The 17,104-nt window shown below is 38.6% G+C and overlaps 1 protein-coding gene across 2 annotated transcripts in view; it reads left to right on the top strand.

Moving 5' to 3' along the window:
- Nucleotides 1–17,104, top strand: part of Dnah9 (dynein axonemal heavy chain 9) — a 330,995-nt gene that overhangs the window by 165,689 nt on the left and 148,202 nt on the right. For both annotated transcript variants that reach the window (XM_046420725.1, XM_058571595.1), the window contains exons 39-41: nucleotides 8,380–8,545; nucleotides 10,295–10,397; nucleotides 11,091–11,330. In XM_046420725.1, coding sequence (XP_046276681.1) covers nucleotides 8,380–8,545; nucleotides 10,295–10,397; nucleotides 11,091–11,330 — 509 coding nt within the window. The remainder of the gene's footprint in view (nucleotides 1–8,379; nucleotides 8,546–10,294; nucleotides 10,398–11,090; nucleotides 11,331–17,104) is intronic.

Here is a 17,104-nt window from a genome sequence, read left to right as displayed (position 1 = left end):
CCCTTCCTCCCAATTTTTGACACCTTTCCCTGTTCCAGGAAACGCTTGATCTGCTTCCTCTCACAGTAAATCAATTTTTGCATTTTTCACGATTTTATATAATGGAATCATATAATATGCATCTCTTTTTGCCTGCTTTTTTCACTTGGCATGATTTTGAGATTTATCCATGCTGTTGAGTGTTTCAATAGTTCATCCTTGAAGAGTAAGACAAAATTTGTAAAACACTGAATGATCCCTAGCATACAGTAAGTGATTCATAAATAGAAGCTATTATTATAATAACATTAACAAAATGCTTCTCAAATTTAAGTATGTTATACAATAATTTCTAAGTCTCGACTGTCAAAACAAGAAGAACACAAGGAAAACTTGCTTTACTTAAAAAAAGAACCTTTAATGAAAACTATGATGCTGAAAAAAATAATAATGTTTTTGGGAGAAACATTGCAGCTTTCAAATAGGCAATAACTCTACCCAGCAGGTCAATTCCTAGAGATCTCCAGGCGTACATTTTGCAACTCACATATCCTGCTAGCCCAGCAAATATAATTTTTCTCAACATCAGATGGTCTTTTATTACAGACCAGGCAGCTGTTTGGTAATACCTGCATCTCACCTCTGTTTCACATCCGGTTCTGGAGTCTCCATAGAGTGCTTGTGTAACCACAAATTCACAACTCTTTGAAATACAAATAAAGGCTGTGCTTCAGGCACTGGATTAGCTCCCCAGCATAGACTGTATAAACTTTATTTAACATTTACAATATGTCCACCCTTTGCTAGGGGATTTACCCCCTTTAGTTCATTTAATCCTTCCCAATTTATGAGACTCACTATCTGTAATGCTTTGGGCGGCAAGTAGCAGAAAATCTGGGGCTAGTGGCATAGGAAGAGATTTTTGTTCACACAACAGGAAGTCTGAAGGTAAACAGTTACAAACTCTAGATCAACTTAAAATTATATCAATGCTGAAACATTTCATATTCCCGTGGCTGTTCCTTCAAAGTGGCAGAATGGTTGCTGCTTCAGCCATCACATCTGCATTCAAAATGCCGGGGCGGGGGGGGGGGGGAAATAAAGAGGAAAAATAATGTGCCTGACAAGAAATGATATCTCTCCAGGAACTTCATAGATTTACACCTGTGTCTTACTGTTCAACTGTGTCACATGAGCGCCCCAGATGAAAAGTGATCAAAAAGAATGAGGCTCGGCATTCTGTCCATCACTGGATCTGATGATACTTGTCGTTTTCACAAGATGAACAAATGAGGCTTAAAGGTGTTCCCTGGCTTCCCTCAGAGATACCCTGTGAGTTAATAGCAAAGCTGTCTTACTCTATCAAGCTAAATGGACCTTCTGTTTTTATAAGGCTGTAAGGTATTCCTCTTCCCTTCCAAAATAGAATGCCAACTTTGCTTCTGCACATCTGGTGTGTAGACACATGGCCATCTTGCTCTTTGACAGCAAATGTTTATAACAAATCATTATTGAAAAACTCTATTTTTGACTCATTAAAAGCCTTGGATTGACTACTCTCCAACACATGCACAAACCACAGATTAATAACAATGATATCTCCAGTTGAGAGAGGCAGAGATTTGTATGCATCCCCCAGTCCACCAGCTTCCCTGAAGTCCACAAACCCAATTACAGTGTTTTTATTCCTTTCACTGAGTTACAGTTCAGTGGCCCACCCTTGGGTTTCATTGAGGGTGACTATGATCCAAAGTCCTTTTGCATTATAACTTCTGTAAAGTCTCAGTTGATACTGTGAGTATCCATGATATATGCCTTCTAGAATTTAGTGCCTAGAAAATATATATATATATATATATATATATATATATATATATATATAATATGATTTACAGCAGCAATCCAGGATGACATGGTTACTGTAATTAAACACGAATTTAGTTCTGACTTTCAATAAGCAGTTCATAAAGGAAAATGTGAGATAAATGTTTATGTGGTTACAATCAGTATGTCATCCTGGATTACTGGTGCAAATAAATTTCCTCTCATTCCATGTTATTTTGCAATCCCTTTTTTGTCTTTAATTGGCCTGTTTTATGTCTCTTCAGATACTTTAATCTCTCCTCATTCTTTGTGAACATGTAAATAGTATTTTTAAAATAATAGAATTTGCAAAGATCTACAAACAGAATAGTTTAGCAACAGAAAAGGAGAAACAAAGAATTTGGTTAAGGCATTCATGGGCTTATGGTTTAGTTGTAAGGGGAAAGGGCTCATCCTAAATTATCTTGCCATCCAACTGTGATTTGAATTATTAGTTCAACAAATATTTGAGTGCTTAATTACACTAATTAGAGAAGAGCTCAGATGTCTGGAACTGTATATAAAATAAATCTCTGTAACCTGTCCATTAAAAGCTAAGGCCAGACAGTACTCTATAAGATATAATCAAATTCTCAGCTTCAAAGTAAGATTTTACATTATTACAGATAGATCACTCTCTTGTCACTGAATGTCTTCCAAAAAGAAGATCACACACACCAAAGTTAAATTATCCATGATTTATCATCTAGTGAGCAAGACTTTCTGCTTGAAATTGTAGGGGGTTCAAAGTAAAATAAAATTGAAAACACACATTTCAGACAATAGAGAAATAATTTCATACATTTTGATGCATCCAAATTTTGAAACACAATGTGACAAAATTGTGTTTTAAGAGGGTATTTATTATCATATAAAAAGGTTTAAAATATATTAAATAAAAATTAAAAAACATATACAAGCAGTATATTCAGTTTAATTCTGTTTTGTAGAGGAAAAAATCTAACAGAAAAAAGCAACTAGAATGAAATACACCAAAACATTGAAAATAATGCTAACTGCTAGGTGACAGAATTATGGTCAGTTGTCACTTTCATCATTGTGATTCTTCTATGCTTCCTAATCTCTCTTAAATGAATATGTATAAATTTTATAATCATGCAAAGTATACTATTTTTAAAAGAATAAATACAAAGCCCTTGCAATATGACTGAAATGTCTTAACACATGAAGAATTAGATAATATGCAAGGAAAATAGTTTGAAGCATTCTATTTGTGCATTATAATAATGTACACAAATCCTGCTTTGCAAAAAAGACATGATTAATTATTAATGATATCTATAAAAAATGTGCAATGAATTAACTAAACTGAGAATTTCTCAAGGGCAGAAGCCATATTGCAGTAATTAATGTTTAAGAAGTGATTTGCAATCGTGGTTCGTGAAGTCCCACAGCCAGGCCAACTTGGCTTAAAATCCAAGTTTTGTCACTTGGTAGCTTGACCTTGAATAAAATCCCTTAATTTCTCTAAACCTCTTTTCTCATTTCCTAAGAGACGTTTCAGAGGTAATGAAAATATATCATGGGGCTGTTTGAGGGGTTCGTGGTTTAGCGTATGTCCAGTACTTACTACAGATGGGTCCCTAGTAGTGATGCATGAATGAATGAATGAACTGCTCTCAAGTTCACAGGCAGGGAACCAGTGAGACCAGAATGGTCAGGAACAGCTTGGAGAATGTTGGGACATGAGGGTTTACGTGGGCTCTCCTGCCCAGTGAGATGAAGACACATTAGAATCAGTATCTAAACACTTAGATTCTATTCCAGCAAGGTATTGAACCTGCCTTAGCCTCTATGTTCTTGTTATGGTTTAGATATGGGGTGTCCCTCAAAAGCTCATGTGTGATGGGGTGGGGATGTGGCTCAAGCAGTAGCGCGCTCGCCTGGCATGCGTGCGGCCCAGGTTCGATCCTCAGCACCACATACAAAAAACAAAGATGTTGTGTCCGCCGAAAACTAAAAAATAAATATTAAAAAATTCTCTCTCTCTCTCACTCTCTCTTAAAAAAAAAAAGCTCATGTGTGAGATGATGCAAGAATATTTAGAGATTAAATAACTAGTTTATGAGAGCTGTAATCTAATCAGTGGATTAATCCACTGATATGGATTAACTGGGTGGTACATGTAAGCAGGTTGTTTATGGCTGAAGAAAGTAGGTCACTGGGGGCATGCCTTTGGGGTTTATATTTTGTCCCTGGTCAGCAGATATCTCTCTCTTGGCTTGCTCATTGCCATGTCCTGAGCTGCTTCTCTTCTGCCATGATGTTCTGCCTCACTGAAGCCCAAAGCTCTGAAGTCAGCTAACTGTGAACTGCACTAGGAGCCACCGCAAACCTTTCCTCCTCTAAGTTGTTCTTGTTAGGTCTTTTGGTCACAGCAACTAACTAAAGCCATCCTTCATTGCAATAGAGAAATAATGACTTTCTTTGCCTATCTCATGGGGCTTGTTTTAACAATGAAATGCATTCATTCATTCCCTAATTTACCAACTCATTTCTGAGCATTCTATTCTGTGTCAGATACTTTCTAAGTTCTGGAGGTCAAGATATGGAGGAAAAAAAAAGAATAATCCCTGTCCTCATGGAGTTTCAGTTCTAGTATGGAGGAGGTGGGTGAGATGATAAAGATAAATAAAAGGTATAAGATATTAATCGGTGATGTTATGAAGAAATCAAAGCAGGGGCCCGGGAGAGGTGGGAGTTGATTTTTAGATAGAGTACCAGGAAAGTCTTACCAGAAAAAAAAAAAAGGAGGGGAGCATTTGAATAAGTAAGTGAAGGAGCAAACCGTGCTGGCATTTGGAAGAAGAGGATCCCGGGCAGGAGAAAACCATCAGAGGAAAGGCCCTGGGGCAGTGAATCAATGAGTGCATCAGGAGCAGGCTGGCTGCAGCAATAGGAGAGAAAAAGAAAAGAAAGTTTTATTGTTTTTGTAAATTTTTTATTTGTTCTTTTAATTTATGCATGACAGTAGAATGTATTTTGACGTATCATGCATACATGGAGTATAACTTCCCATTCTTGTGGTTGCACATGATGTGGAGTTACAATGGTTGTGTATTCATATGTGAGCACGGGAAAGTTATGTCTGATTCATTCTGCTGTTTTTCCCATTCCCATCCCCCCACCTATCCAATTCTGTGAATCGCTACTCCTTCTTCTCCCCCGCCATTGTGAGTCAGCATCCACATATCAGAAAGAACATTCTGCCTTTGGTTTTGGGGGGATTGGCTTATTTCACTTAGCACAATAATCTCCATTTCCATCCATTTACTGGAAAAATACCATCATTTCATTGTTCTTTGTAGCTGAGTAGTATTCCATTGTGTATCCATTCATCTGTTGAAGGGTATCTAGGTTGGTTCCATAATTTAGCTATTGAGAATTGAGATGCTATGAACACTGATGTGGCTGTGTCACTATAGTATGCTTCTTTTAAGACCTTTGGGTATATACCAAGGAGCGGGATAACTGGGTCAAATGGTAGTTCCATTCCAAGTTTTCTAAGGAATCTCCATACTGCTTTCCAGAGTGGTTGCACAAATTTGCAATCCCACCAGCAATATAGGAGTGTGCCTTTTTCTCCACATCCTTGCCAACATTTATTCTTGCTTGTATTCGTGATAATTGCCATTCTCACTAGAGACGAAATCTCAGTGTAGTTTAATTTGCATTTATCTAATTGCTAGAGATGTTGAACATATTTTTTACATATATATTTTGATCATTCGTATTTGTTCGGTGCCATTGCCTGTTTATTGATTGGGTCATTTGAGTTTGGAGTGTTAAGTTTTTCTGAGTTCTTTATGTATCCTGGAGATTAATGCTCTATCTGAGGTGCAGGGGTAAAGATTTTCTCCCATTCTGTAGGCTCTCTTCACGTTCTTGATTGTTTTCTTTGCTGTGAAGAAGCTTTTAGTTTATAAGTCCTATTTACTAACTCTTGATTTTACTTTTTGTATTTTAGGAGTCTTGTTGAGGAAGTCAGTTCCTGATCTGACATGATGGAGATTTGGTCCTACTTTTACTTCTAGTAGGCACAGAGTCTCTGGTCTAATGTCTTGGTCCTTGATTCACCTTGAGTTGAGTTTTGTGCATGGTGAGAGATAGGGGTCTCATTTCACTTTGCTACATATGGATTTCCAGTTTTCCCAGCACCATTTGTTGAAGAAGCTATCTTTTCTCTGATGTGTGTTTGTTTATGGTACCTTTGTCTAGGATGAGATAACTGTATTCATGTTGGTTTGTCTCTATTTCTTCTGTTCTGTTCCACTGGTCTTCACGTCGGTTTTGATGCCAATACCATGAATTTTTGGTTAGTACAGCCCTGTAGTATAATTTAAGGTCTGGTATTGTGAGAGAAGCAAGTTTTAAACACAGAAATAACCAGACTGGCTTTTCTCTCCAACTGAGATGAGGTGTCATGGAGATCCTTAAGTAGGAGCCTGGCACCATCTGGCCCATACTTCATGAAGGTACCCCATCTGCAGCTTTGAGGATACAGTGAATCAAGGAGTCCAGAGGAAAGGCAGGGAGATCATTGGGGAGGATGTCACAGCTATCAGGTGAGAGCCGATAGACAGGACGATAGCCACAGAGAAGGTGACATGAGGTAAAGGAGAATCCACTTTGGAAATTCAATTGCTTTTCACATGGGAGCCTGGGGAACGGCATGAAAAAAATCACAGACCCTGGTGGGGCAGAGGGCACTGCTTCAAGTGGCCACAGGCTGAACTCAGTCATTCCATACAGGTCTCAAGGAGAAATTTCCTAAGAACATACATATGAACTGAGGGCCTGGGTATAAACTGGGGTCTCCAGACTTGTTTGTGATGATCAGAATTCAGCCAGAAATGCAGTAAGAAGGTCACGTTGCTTCTTACCTCAGGCCTTCAACCTCAAAACTTTTTCTCAACTTAAACTGTCCCTACTCCTCCAGTTGCAGCTGGAGAAAGAACATATCATGTCATTCCATCTCAGACACGATGCAGAGCAGACTTGGTGAAAAAGGGATCACAACTGTGTCCGCCTTTCCTAGGTTTCTCTGGAGAACGTCCCATCATCCGTTTGAGATAATCCCGTGCACTCCAAGGCCACTTCTTGCTAAATGACACATTTTTTTTTCTCCTGAACAATTCTTTCGATGCATTAAGAGCTTAATCAACCAAAATTACAGGGTGTGCTTAATTCCAGGGATTGATTTGAATATCATTGCCTTGGGAGGAGGAGAAAGTGAGCCTTCCTAAATTGAGAATTTCCTATTCACCAGACTGTTCCCCAAAGCATATCCTTGGCAGCCCATTAATTACATTTTATTTTGACAGATCTCATATATGATTGTTATATCTTTAGGGGGTACAAAGGTGTTGGGTGATTAATTGGTTGATAGCGTATGTTAATTGAATGCTAATTAAATTTAAATTTAATTCTTATTTGCAACACTTAATTGAACACAGGACCAGGAAATTAGAATATTCAAGCTTCTTGAAGGAACTTGTCTTTCTATCTGTCACCTTCCTATGTCTATTGACACTCTCTCCTTGTTTACAAACTTGTTTTTCAAGAGAAGAAATCAGACTGTTCCTAGAGCTTCCAGCTGTAATAAAAAGTGTTGGTTCTTTCAATCCATAAATATTTAATTGTGTCACTGAAAAAAAAAAAAGATATCTATCTCCACCCTGTTACTTTAGTTTGTTCTAAACAAGTCTGGTCAGGCTGGAAACTGTGCTGATTCCTTCCCTTTGGTTTGATAATTGAAGAAACAAGTCCAAAAGAAAGTCTCCTCCAGAAAGGCACATGACAGGGGCCCAGAATGCTGAGGGCAGGGGAGGGGGCTGTTCATGACACTGGAGGCATCCAAGAAATTCTCTGAAAATCATTGGGAAACCACTGGGTGAACTCTCTGCAAAACTGTTGGCAAAAGAGCCAACGGTTCCTCTCTTACAGCCTCGTGGTGGAAGGGGCTAGATCTAATCCTGGCATAGGATCCCCTTTGCTACTTTGGGTGGAAAGAACAGGTCTACTCAGGATCCAGTTATTTGAAGATTTCCTGGGGTACCTGGCCTTGGGACTATAAGGGTATCTTCAATTCCTAATCTCAAAAAAAGAAAATATTAAGCCAGAGAGAAGCAGGAACTTTGAAGTTTAACTGTTCTGGTTTGTATCCAGGGTCCCCTCTTAGAAGCATTGCTTAGTTCTTCTGAAATGGGATACTTTAATGTCATGCATAAGAATTAAATGAGATAATAAGTATTGGTTGAAACCTAGCTCAGCACTTGTATAGAAAGACGTTCAACGCCTGGTAGGTGTCGTCATCATCCCTGCCTAGTAATTTCCACTTCACTTCCTGGTCCTGTGGAAAGCCTGAACCTAGTACCAGCAGGTGTGGGTGTGGGTGTCTGAACACACATGCATCCTATACGTGCAACGGCCATGTCTCATTCTCAATCTTTGTGCTGTCTCAGTAGTGGCCTCTGAGGCTTGATCCTCCTTCTCTCTCACTGCATCTCTCCTCAGCTGTCCTGGAGAAACCTCTAGAAAAGAAGGCTGGCAGGAATTATGGCCCTCCGGGCAACAAGAAGCTTGTCTATTTCATCGATGACATGAACATGCCTGAGGTGGACACCTATGGGACAGTGCAGCCCCACACTGTCATCAGGCAGCATCTAGATTACGGGCACTGGTAAGAGGACAGGCAGCGGGGAGGGGGGGCAAAACGTGAGGCCAACCTGGGGGCCACTCACTCTTGTGCTGAAATAGCAAATCTCAGTTCCGTTCTGGGGCCAGATGAGAGTCTCATGGGTCAACCCCCACACTCCTTATAGAATTCTCTATTCCTCTGGAGTACTCTTTCAAACAAGGACACTTAGGACCAGGTGAAAATTAGGCCAGAGGATGTACTATTCTCTCATCCAAGAAAGAAACCTGTTATTTCTTTAAAACTCATCTCAGTAATAGCTAGACATTGCAAAGGGTGCTTGTCTTGGGGGAGCAAAAGATGGGGAAATGGAGGTTGAATTTTTTCTTTCTTTCTTTTCTTTTCTTTTCTTTTCTTTCTTTTTTTTTTTTTTTTTGTACTAGAAATTGAACTCAGGAGCACTTAACCACTGAGCCACACCCCCATGCCTCTTTAGTTTTTGAGACAAGATCTTGCTAACTTGCTTAAGACCTTGCTAAATTGCTGAGGCTGGCTTTGAACCCTCCATGTTCCTGCCTCAGTGTCCCAAGCCACTGGGATTATAGGCATGCGTCACCACACCTGGCAAGAGGTTGGTTTTTATCAGTGCCTGCTGTATGCACATCTGGAAATATCACACTGAATCCCATTTATATGAATAATTAATATGTGTTAATAAAATGTTTTAAAAATAAGCCCAAGGGATAACTTAAAATGAAAAAGAAAGGAAAAGACTCATTTCAAAAGTTGCATTCTTCAGAGGCTTTCCCGAAGTTGGTGGGGAGGTAGTTAAGATAACTAGTTTTACTTTAGATTCATGATCATAAATCTTAAAGAGGAAGTAGGAGCTTCCTGGAAATGCTACTATATTGTCTTACCTGTGTCTCTCAGAAATACCTGTTTCACACCATCTCCAACTTTCACACCTCCACCTTCCTACTCCACCTCAGTGGGTGATGTGGCCCTCTCAGCACTGAGACTAACTCCATTTCTTATTTCCACATCTGTTCAACTTACTGCATCTTCCTGCATCCTGTGCTCTGCCCTCCTGTTCCCTCTTACCTAAGGCTAAACTAGCCACAGCATCGTGGCTCTGCTGTCTCCCACTCCCCAAATCCTTGCTTCCTCAACTAGTCTTCCTATCTCTTTGCAGGCTCCTTCATTCCTTCATGTCATCTGAACTTGCACAAATTTCTTCTACTATGTTGTAAAAAAAAAAGCAATCCTCACACTCGATTACCATTCTCTCTCCCTCTGCATAACCAACTTCTCTTGTCTGTTCCTACTTCTTATTTCCCCACTCACCCCTTAACCCACATTATCTGATTTCTGTTCCCTCTACTTTACTGAGCCTTTCTTGCTGAACCACTCACTGCATTTTTTTTTTCAAAGCCAGAGCAACCCTTTTGGAGTTCTGTCTTTCTTACTCTCTCTGCACTTGGTGTAGATAACCACTCTCTCCTTTTGGAAATACGGGTTTCCTTTGCCCTCTGGGCTACCACATGCCCCTGATTTGCCTCCTCTCTCTTAGCCCAGTCCTATTATCTCTTTTTTTTTTCTATATGATTTCTAGAGAGATTCTCAGAAATTTGTGTTAGGCGCTTATCTCGTCTCCATGTCCATCAGGGGATCTGGGTTTTGTTTGTTTTTCTACCCAAGCGTATGAATGATAGGGTACATCCTACTTAACTCCTTGCAATGCTCACCTGCATAGGCCCTCCCACAACCGTCACTGGAATTTTCTGAATCTTCCAGGTATGATCGGAGCAAGCTGTCCCTGAAGGAGGTCATGAATGTACAGTATGTCTCCTGCATGAATCCTACGGCCGGCAGCTTCACCATCAACCCACGGCTTCAGGTAGGGTGCCGCCAAGTAAAGTGGTACGTGGTCCTAACACCACCTTATCAGGACTCACGTCACTTGATAAGAAGGGATTACTGTCCAGCCTCTCAAAACGGTTAATCAGGACGCCAACATGCATTTCTAGTGGGATAGGGAAACTCCTAGACCCAGGGTCACAAAGCTTTTAGAGATAGAAGAGGTCATGGGGTTCATTTGATTCGACTTCCTCATTCCTGAGATGGGGGAACTTCAGAGGGATGAAATGACTCACCCCAGGTCATATAGACACTTCGAATCACATTCAGATTTGGACTCTGTTTTCCTGTTACCCCCATGTACCCATCTTTGATCAAAGATCCACAGCCAATGATTCCCCCAATCATTTTACATTCAACCTCAATTTGGGGGTCTTGTGAAATACGTGACCAAGATGTAGCATTTTGAGTGCTTTTAAGAATTCTCTGTTATTTTTTCCTAGTCTGGAAGTGGTGATTTTTTATTTATTTATTTTTAGTTGTAGATGAACACAGTGCTTTATTTTTATAATATGGTGCTGAGGATCGAACCCAGGGCCTCATGTGTGCTAGGCAAGCGCTCTGCCACTGAGCCCCAGCCCCAGCCCCCGCCCTCCCCGAAGTGGTGATTTTGATTCTGTGATCAAGCCTGTCCAGCTCACGGCCTCCACCTCATGTCTTTGCTTCCTATCAGCGTCACTTCAGCGTGTTTGTCCTCTCCTTCCCGGGAGCAGATGCCCTCTCCTCCATCTATAGCACCATCCTGACACAGCATCTGAAGCTTGGACACTTCCCAGCCTTCCTGCAGAAGTCCATCCCCCAGCTGATTAACCTGGCCCTCACCTTCCACCAGAAAATCGCCACCACGTTCCTGCCCACAGCGATCAAATTCCACTACATCTTTAACCTCCGGGATTTTGCCAACATCTTCCAGGTGAGTTCACCTGCTTTGAGACGCCCCAAGAGTCTTAGGGATGCTCCAGAGTCTCCCATTATCAATAAAATAAATGGCAAATGCCAAGATTTTAGGCAAGGACACAGTTTATGTGGAATCCTGAACATAGACAGATATACAGCACCTGGGCCTCTGTGAGGACGACCTCAACAAAACAGAGTTTTATTTGGAACTTCAATATGCCTCAGAAAAGAGCATGCATTTACTAAGTTGGTTCCTTTAGGTTGAAGAAGGCTCAGCATCTCAGAGATAAGGTCATATAAATGATTCCAGTATGCTTGGGAAGGAAAATGGTACAAAATAGAAAGTATTTTCTTCTTATCACTATTCCCTAAACAATAGAGAACAGCAACTATTCACGTAGCATTTACATCATGTTAGGCAATCTAGAGATGATTTAAATTAAGTTATATACAACATTATTCTATTTTCCATAAATGAACTGAATATCCATGGATTTTGGTATCTGTGGGGGTCCTGGAACCAGCCTCCCCTGGATACAGAAGAAGGACTGTATTTCCAATTTAGAGATGACAAAACTGTGACACAGGCAATCAAGTCCCTTGAGCATGATCATATAACTGTCAAGCAGCAGCATTGATAGCCACAACTAGAATGTTCAGCCCTTCCATCCAGGTAATTTGGGGTGATGAAAGGCTTCCTGAAGAAAGACCAGCTATTCCAACTTTGTTTTCATGGTAACTGGTACAATGTCAAGGAGAAACCAGAAAGCAGAGATATCCGGGTGGATATCTTGTTCCCCCTGGCCTGTGTCTTTGTCTGATTCAGGCAGCTTGAGTGGCAACCCCCTGGGCTCTGGATCCCAGCCTGGCCTCTTTGCAGCCTGCCAGCTGTCAACCTCCTGCCACAGCATAGGAGAGGACATCACACTCTCAGCCTCACAGTCCCCCATCCTTGTCCTCCAGAGGGGAGTTTCAAGCTCAGAGCTCGACCACAGCCTCCCTCTGAGATTCCCACCTCCTTCCTGACTGCTTGTCTGAGGCCTGATGGAAGAGATGAAGGGGATGGTCAAATGTCTGTTAGGAGACAGGCCCTGGCTAGAGATCCAAGTCGCAATAATAAGTGCTTCTATGCGCTTCCCTTACAACAAATCACAACGGAATTGAGCAGGACTGTGAGTAGCAGAAATCATTAACCACTGTTCCCATCTCAGGACCACACATAGAGATGGTGCACAATTTGTACTTAACAGGCTCACATTTACTCAGCCCTTAATTATCTTCCTGACGGTTTGACGGTAACAGGGGTTATAAAGATCAGCTGATAGCTTGCCTTACTGTCAAACACAAAAATCCCAGAAGTCAGAGTTTCTGGTTGGTGATTTTTTCCTGACTTCCACATTTTATATATGATTGATACCCAGAAGAGATGAGAAGGAGAAAGAGGCTAAGATAAACACATGGGTGTAGCCAAAGGGAGATAATGGAATTTCTTTTTCTTTTAATAAACTTTCATTACATTATGGCATACAGACAGAAAAGCACACAAGCCATAAGCATCCATCTTGGTTAATTATCACCAAGTGATCACACCTATTTGAATTCATAATTTAAACCTTCCATAAAGAAATTCCAGGTTACACCTGTGTAACCATGACTTGGACCACATTTTAGAACATTCCAGCATCTCCAAAGTACCTCTTTTGCTTCCTTCCTTCTATTCACTCTTTCCTCTTTCTCCTCAATTCTGTCTAGACTTTTAACACAATATGTCATTTTGACCTATTTTTGAACTTAAAACAAACAGAATGTTAGTGAATGTCCCTTTGTATCTTTGTTCAATATTATGTTTGTACTTATATTTTCAATCATGGTGTCAGTTTAAAAGTAACAATTTTTTTTTCTTTCTTTCTAATCCTGAAATCTTTTAATTTCTTTTTCTTGTCCTATTTGTTGGCCACCAGCTGTCAATACAATGTTGAAGAGAAGTAGGAAGAGTGACATCTTGTCACGTTTCAAATTTTAGAGGGAAAAGATCTTAATAGCCTGTCATTAAATATGCTAGATACTGTAGGTCTTTGTGGATGCCCTTCATCAGATTAAGAAAACTTCCTGTAATTTACTAAAAGTTTTAATCACAAATGTGTATGGAAACTTAAGTGGTCTTTCATGCATCAGTCGGAATACTCAAATCATGTTTCTCATTTATCCTGGTTATATGATAAATTACACAGATTATTTTTAAGTGTTAGATCAACTTTGAATTCCTAGAATCAACTCAAGTGGGTAATTACAGGTTGTCCTTTAAATATCTTCCTGGATTCCATTTGCTAAATTTTCCTATAAATTTTCAATTATATATATGAGATTGTCTTTTCACTTTCCTTTCTCTAATATTCTAAAGTAATAAAGTCCTCATAAAATATTTTGGCAAGCATCTCCTTTTTTTTTCTTCTCTCTAGGAGATTTGGTAAAACATCATATTGTGTCTTCCTTAAATATTGAAAGAATTTCCTAGTGAAACCACCTTATGGAAGGTTTAAATTATGAATTCAATTTCCTTAATACATATAAAACTATTCAGATTTTCTGTTTCTTCAGGTGTCAGTCATGGTAAGACATCAGATTCTCAACAACTTCTAATTTATTGCCATCAGCTTGTTTTTAATTGCTTGTATTATCTTTTAAATGTCTATTGCATCAGACATTATGCCCTTTTTCTTATTCTGGTTACCAATTACATGTGCCCTCTCTCTTTTTCTTTTTTGTCACCCTTTCAAGGGAGCTGTCAATTTTTTGCTACTCTTAAAAAAAAACTCAAAAATTATAACAATATTACTATTTAATTTCTTGACTGTCTCAATTTGATAACTGTTTTTAATATTATTAATGTTTACTTTTTTCTTTTTAATTCTGGATTTGGGCTTAGTTTGTTCTTTTTCTAACTTCTTGACATGGCTACTGATATCATTAGTTGTCAGCTTTTGTCTTTTCTAAAACACCCACTTTTAAGGCTCTAAATTTATCTCCAATTATACCATCAGCCATCTCATAACAGCTTTTATATGCTGTATTTTTATTATCTTCAGTTCATAATATTTCTTAATTTCCACCTTAATGTTTTTTTTTTTTTTTTTTTTTGGTCCATGGAATGTTTAGAAGCATATTGCTTTATTTCCAAAACTGTAAAGTTTTTCTAGTTATCTTTCCTTTAATATCTAGCTTAATTCCACTGTTCTCAGAAAAAAATATTTTATATGATTTTTGTTCTTTTTAAATGTATTGGGATTTGCTGTCATTCAAAATATAATAAACATGCACATTAACAAATGTATGCTACCCAGGCAAGGTGGCCCATGCCTGTAATCCCAGTGGCTCCGGAAACTGAGGCAGGAGGATGGAAAGTTCAAGGCCAGCCTCAGCAAGTTAGAGAAGCCCTTAGTAACTTAGTGAGACCCTACCTCAAAATAAAAAATAAAATAAAAAGGGCTTGGGATGTGGCTCAGTAGTTAGGTGCCCCTGGATTCAATCTCTAGTCCAAAAAAGAAAAGCATTCTAAGATGTTTAGTGTAGTTTCCCCAACATGTTGATTAGGACAAGATTGTAAACCATGTTATTTAAATTTTCTATGTATTTAAGATTTTTTGTGTGCTTTTTTTTTTGTATATTTTTTAAGAAGGCATGTTAAAATCTCCCACTGTGATTGTGGACATGTCTATTTTTTCTTTTGTTTCTGTTATTTAAACCTTCTGGTACGTTGAAGCTATATTATTAGATGCATAACTTAATATATCTTTTTTATTTTATAATGAGTCTTGATATAATTTATTAATGGGCTATATTTGTAATTAGAATATCTTCCTGACTTTTTTTCTTATTTATTAAATGTACTTCCTTATCTCTAAAAGTGATCCTTGCTTTAAACTCAACTTTGTATAGTATAAGTAGGACTACTCCATATTCTCTTTTAGTCAGTATCTTCATAAGAGTAACCCCTTAGTATCATGGGGGATTGGTTGCAGGACCCCTCACATATACCAAAATCTACAGATGCTCAATTTTTTAAATTTAAAATAGTGTAGTATTTGATATAAAGTACACAGCTTCCCATATACTTTAAATTACAATGTCAATGCTATGTAGATAGTTACTGTACTCTATTATTTAGGGGAAAAGGAACCCCCCCAAAAGTTCATTCTTTTCAGTACAAGTATATTTTAAATTAATTTGTATTCACACATTATAATTATACATATAAGTGGGATTCATGGTGATATATTTACACATGTACTATAATTTAGTCAGTTTCATTCCCCAGTGCCTCCCCTTTCCCTTCCTTCCTCCCTTTCCTTGATTCTCTTCCTCTGCTCCACTGGTATTCATTCTAATTTCTTCTCTCTAGCTTTTCTGAATATTCTTGACTCATGGTTACTTGAATCCATGGACGCAGAACGCATGGTTACAGAAGACCAACTGTACACTGTTTTCACTTTTTATGCTCAGCTTGTCTATATTTTTATATTTAAGAATAAACCTAAGCAGGATATGGTAGTTTTTTTTTTTAATCCAGCCTTTTATCTTTTAATTATACTGTTTAATTCATTGTTATTTTTATGATAATGTATTTATACGGGATTAAATTACTTATGCTATTTGTTCTAAATATATTCTACCTATTCTTTTTCCTTTCCTCTCAATTATTATGTTCCACTCAACTAATAATATGTTTTTTTATTATTTTATTTTTTCCCTCTTTTAGGATATTATATATCCTTTTCTTTTTCATTTAATGGTTGCCATATTAATCATAGTTTTATTACAGCTTGGGTCTGTTCATTTCAATAGCTAGATCTTCTGAGTCAGGGTTTTCTTTTGTTTTTTACTCATTTGGTCTTATCTCCTACCATTCTACTGTCTTTCCCACTCCTGTCCTCCCTACCTTCTCCCCACTCCACCCTGCCTCATCCAGTGAACTTCCCCTTCTCCCTCGCAGCCCACCTCCACCCACTTATTGTGAGTCAGCATCCAGAAATCAGAGAGAACATTCGGCCTTTGGTTTGAAGGCATTGGCTCATTTCACTTAGCATGATAGTCTCCAGTTCCATCCATTTACCAGCAAATGCTATCATTTTATTCTTCCTTATGGCTGAGTAATATTCGATTGGGGGTATATGTACCACATTTTCTTTATTCATTCATCTGCTGAAGGGCACTAGATTGGTTCCATAGTTGAGCTATGAATTGAGCTGCAGTAAACATTGTTTTCGTTTGTTCTTTTTAGTTTTACATGACAGTAGAATGTATTTTGACATATCATACATACTTGGAATATAATTTCCCATTCTTGTGGTTGTACATGATGTGGAGTTACTATGGTCGTATATTCATATATGGACATAGGAAAGTCATGACCATTTATTCTACTGGCTTTACCATTCCCATCTCTCCACCCTGATTCCCCCTTGTCCAATTTGGTGAACCTTCACTCCTCCCTCCCCACAACCTATTGTGAGTCAGCATCCACATTATCAGAGAGAACATCCAGCGTCTGGATTTTTTGGGATTGACTTATTAGCAATGATCATCTCCAGTTCCATCTGTTTACCAGCAAATGCCATAATTTCATTCTTCCAAAAAACAGAAATTTTGATAGAGGTTCTTTCTATGCTGTATTACAGTGTTTGAAGGATTTAATATCCAGCTACAAACTTTTTCAATAAGAATTCATTAAGAATCTACTATACATCAGGCACCATGCTAGAGAACAGTAGTACAATAATAAAAATCAACCAT

This window comes from Marmota monax, unplaced genomic scaffold (genome assembly GCF_021218885.2).
Source record: "Marmota monax isolate L192 unplaced genomic scaffold, Marmota_monax_Labrador192_F-V1.1 WCK01_AAM20220418_F8-fsc00274, whole genome shotgun sequence".
NCBI lineage: Eukaryota > Metazoa > Chordata > Mammalia > Rodentia > Sciuridae > Marmota > Marmota monax.
The sequence above is the reverse complement of the archived record's forward strand: the minus strand, read 5'-3'. Positions and strand labels throughout refer to the sequence as shown.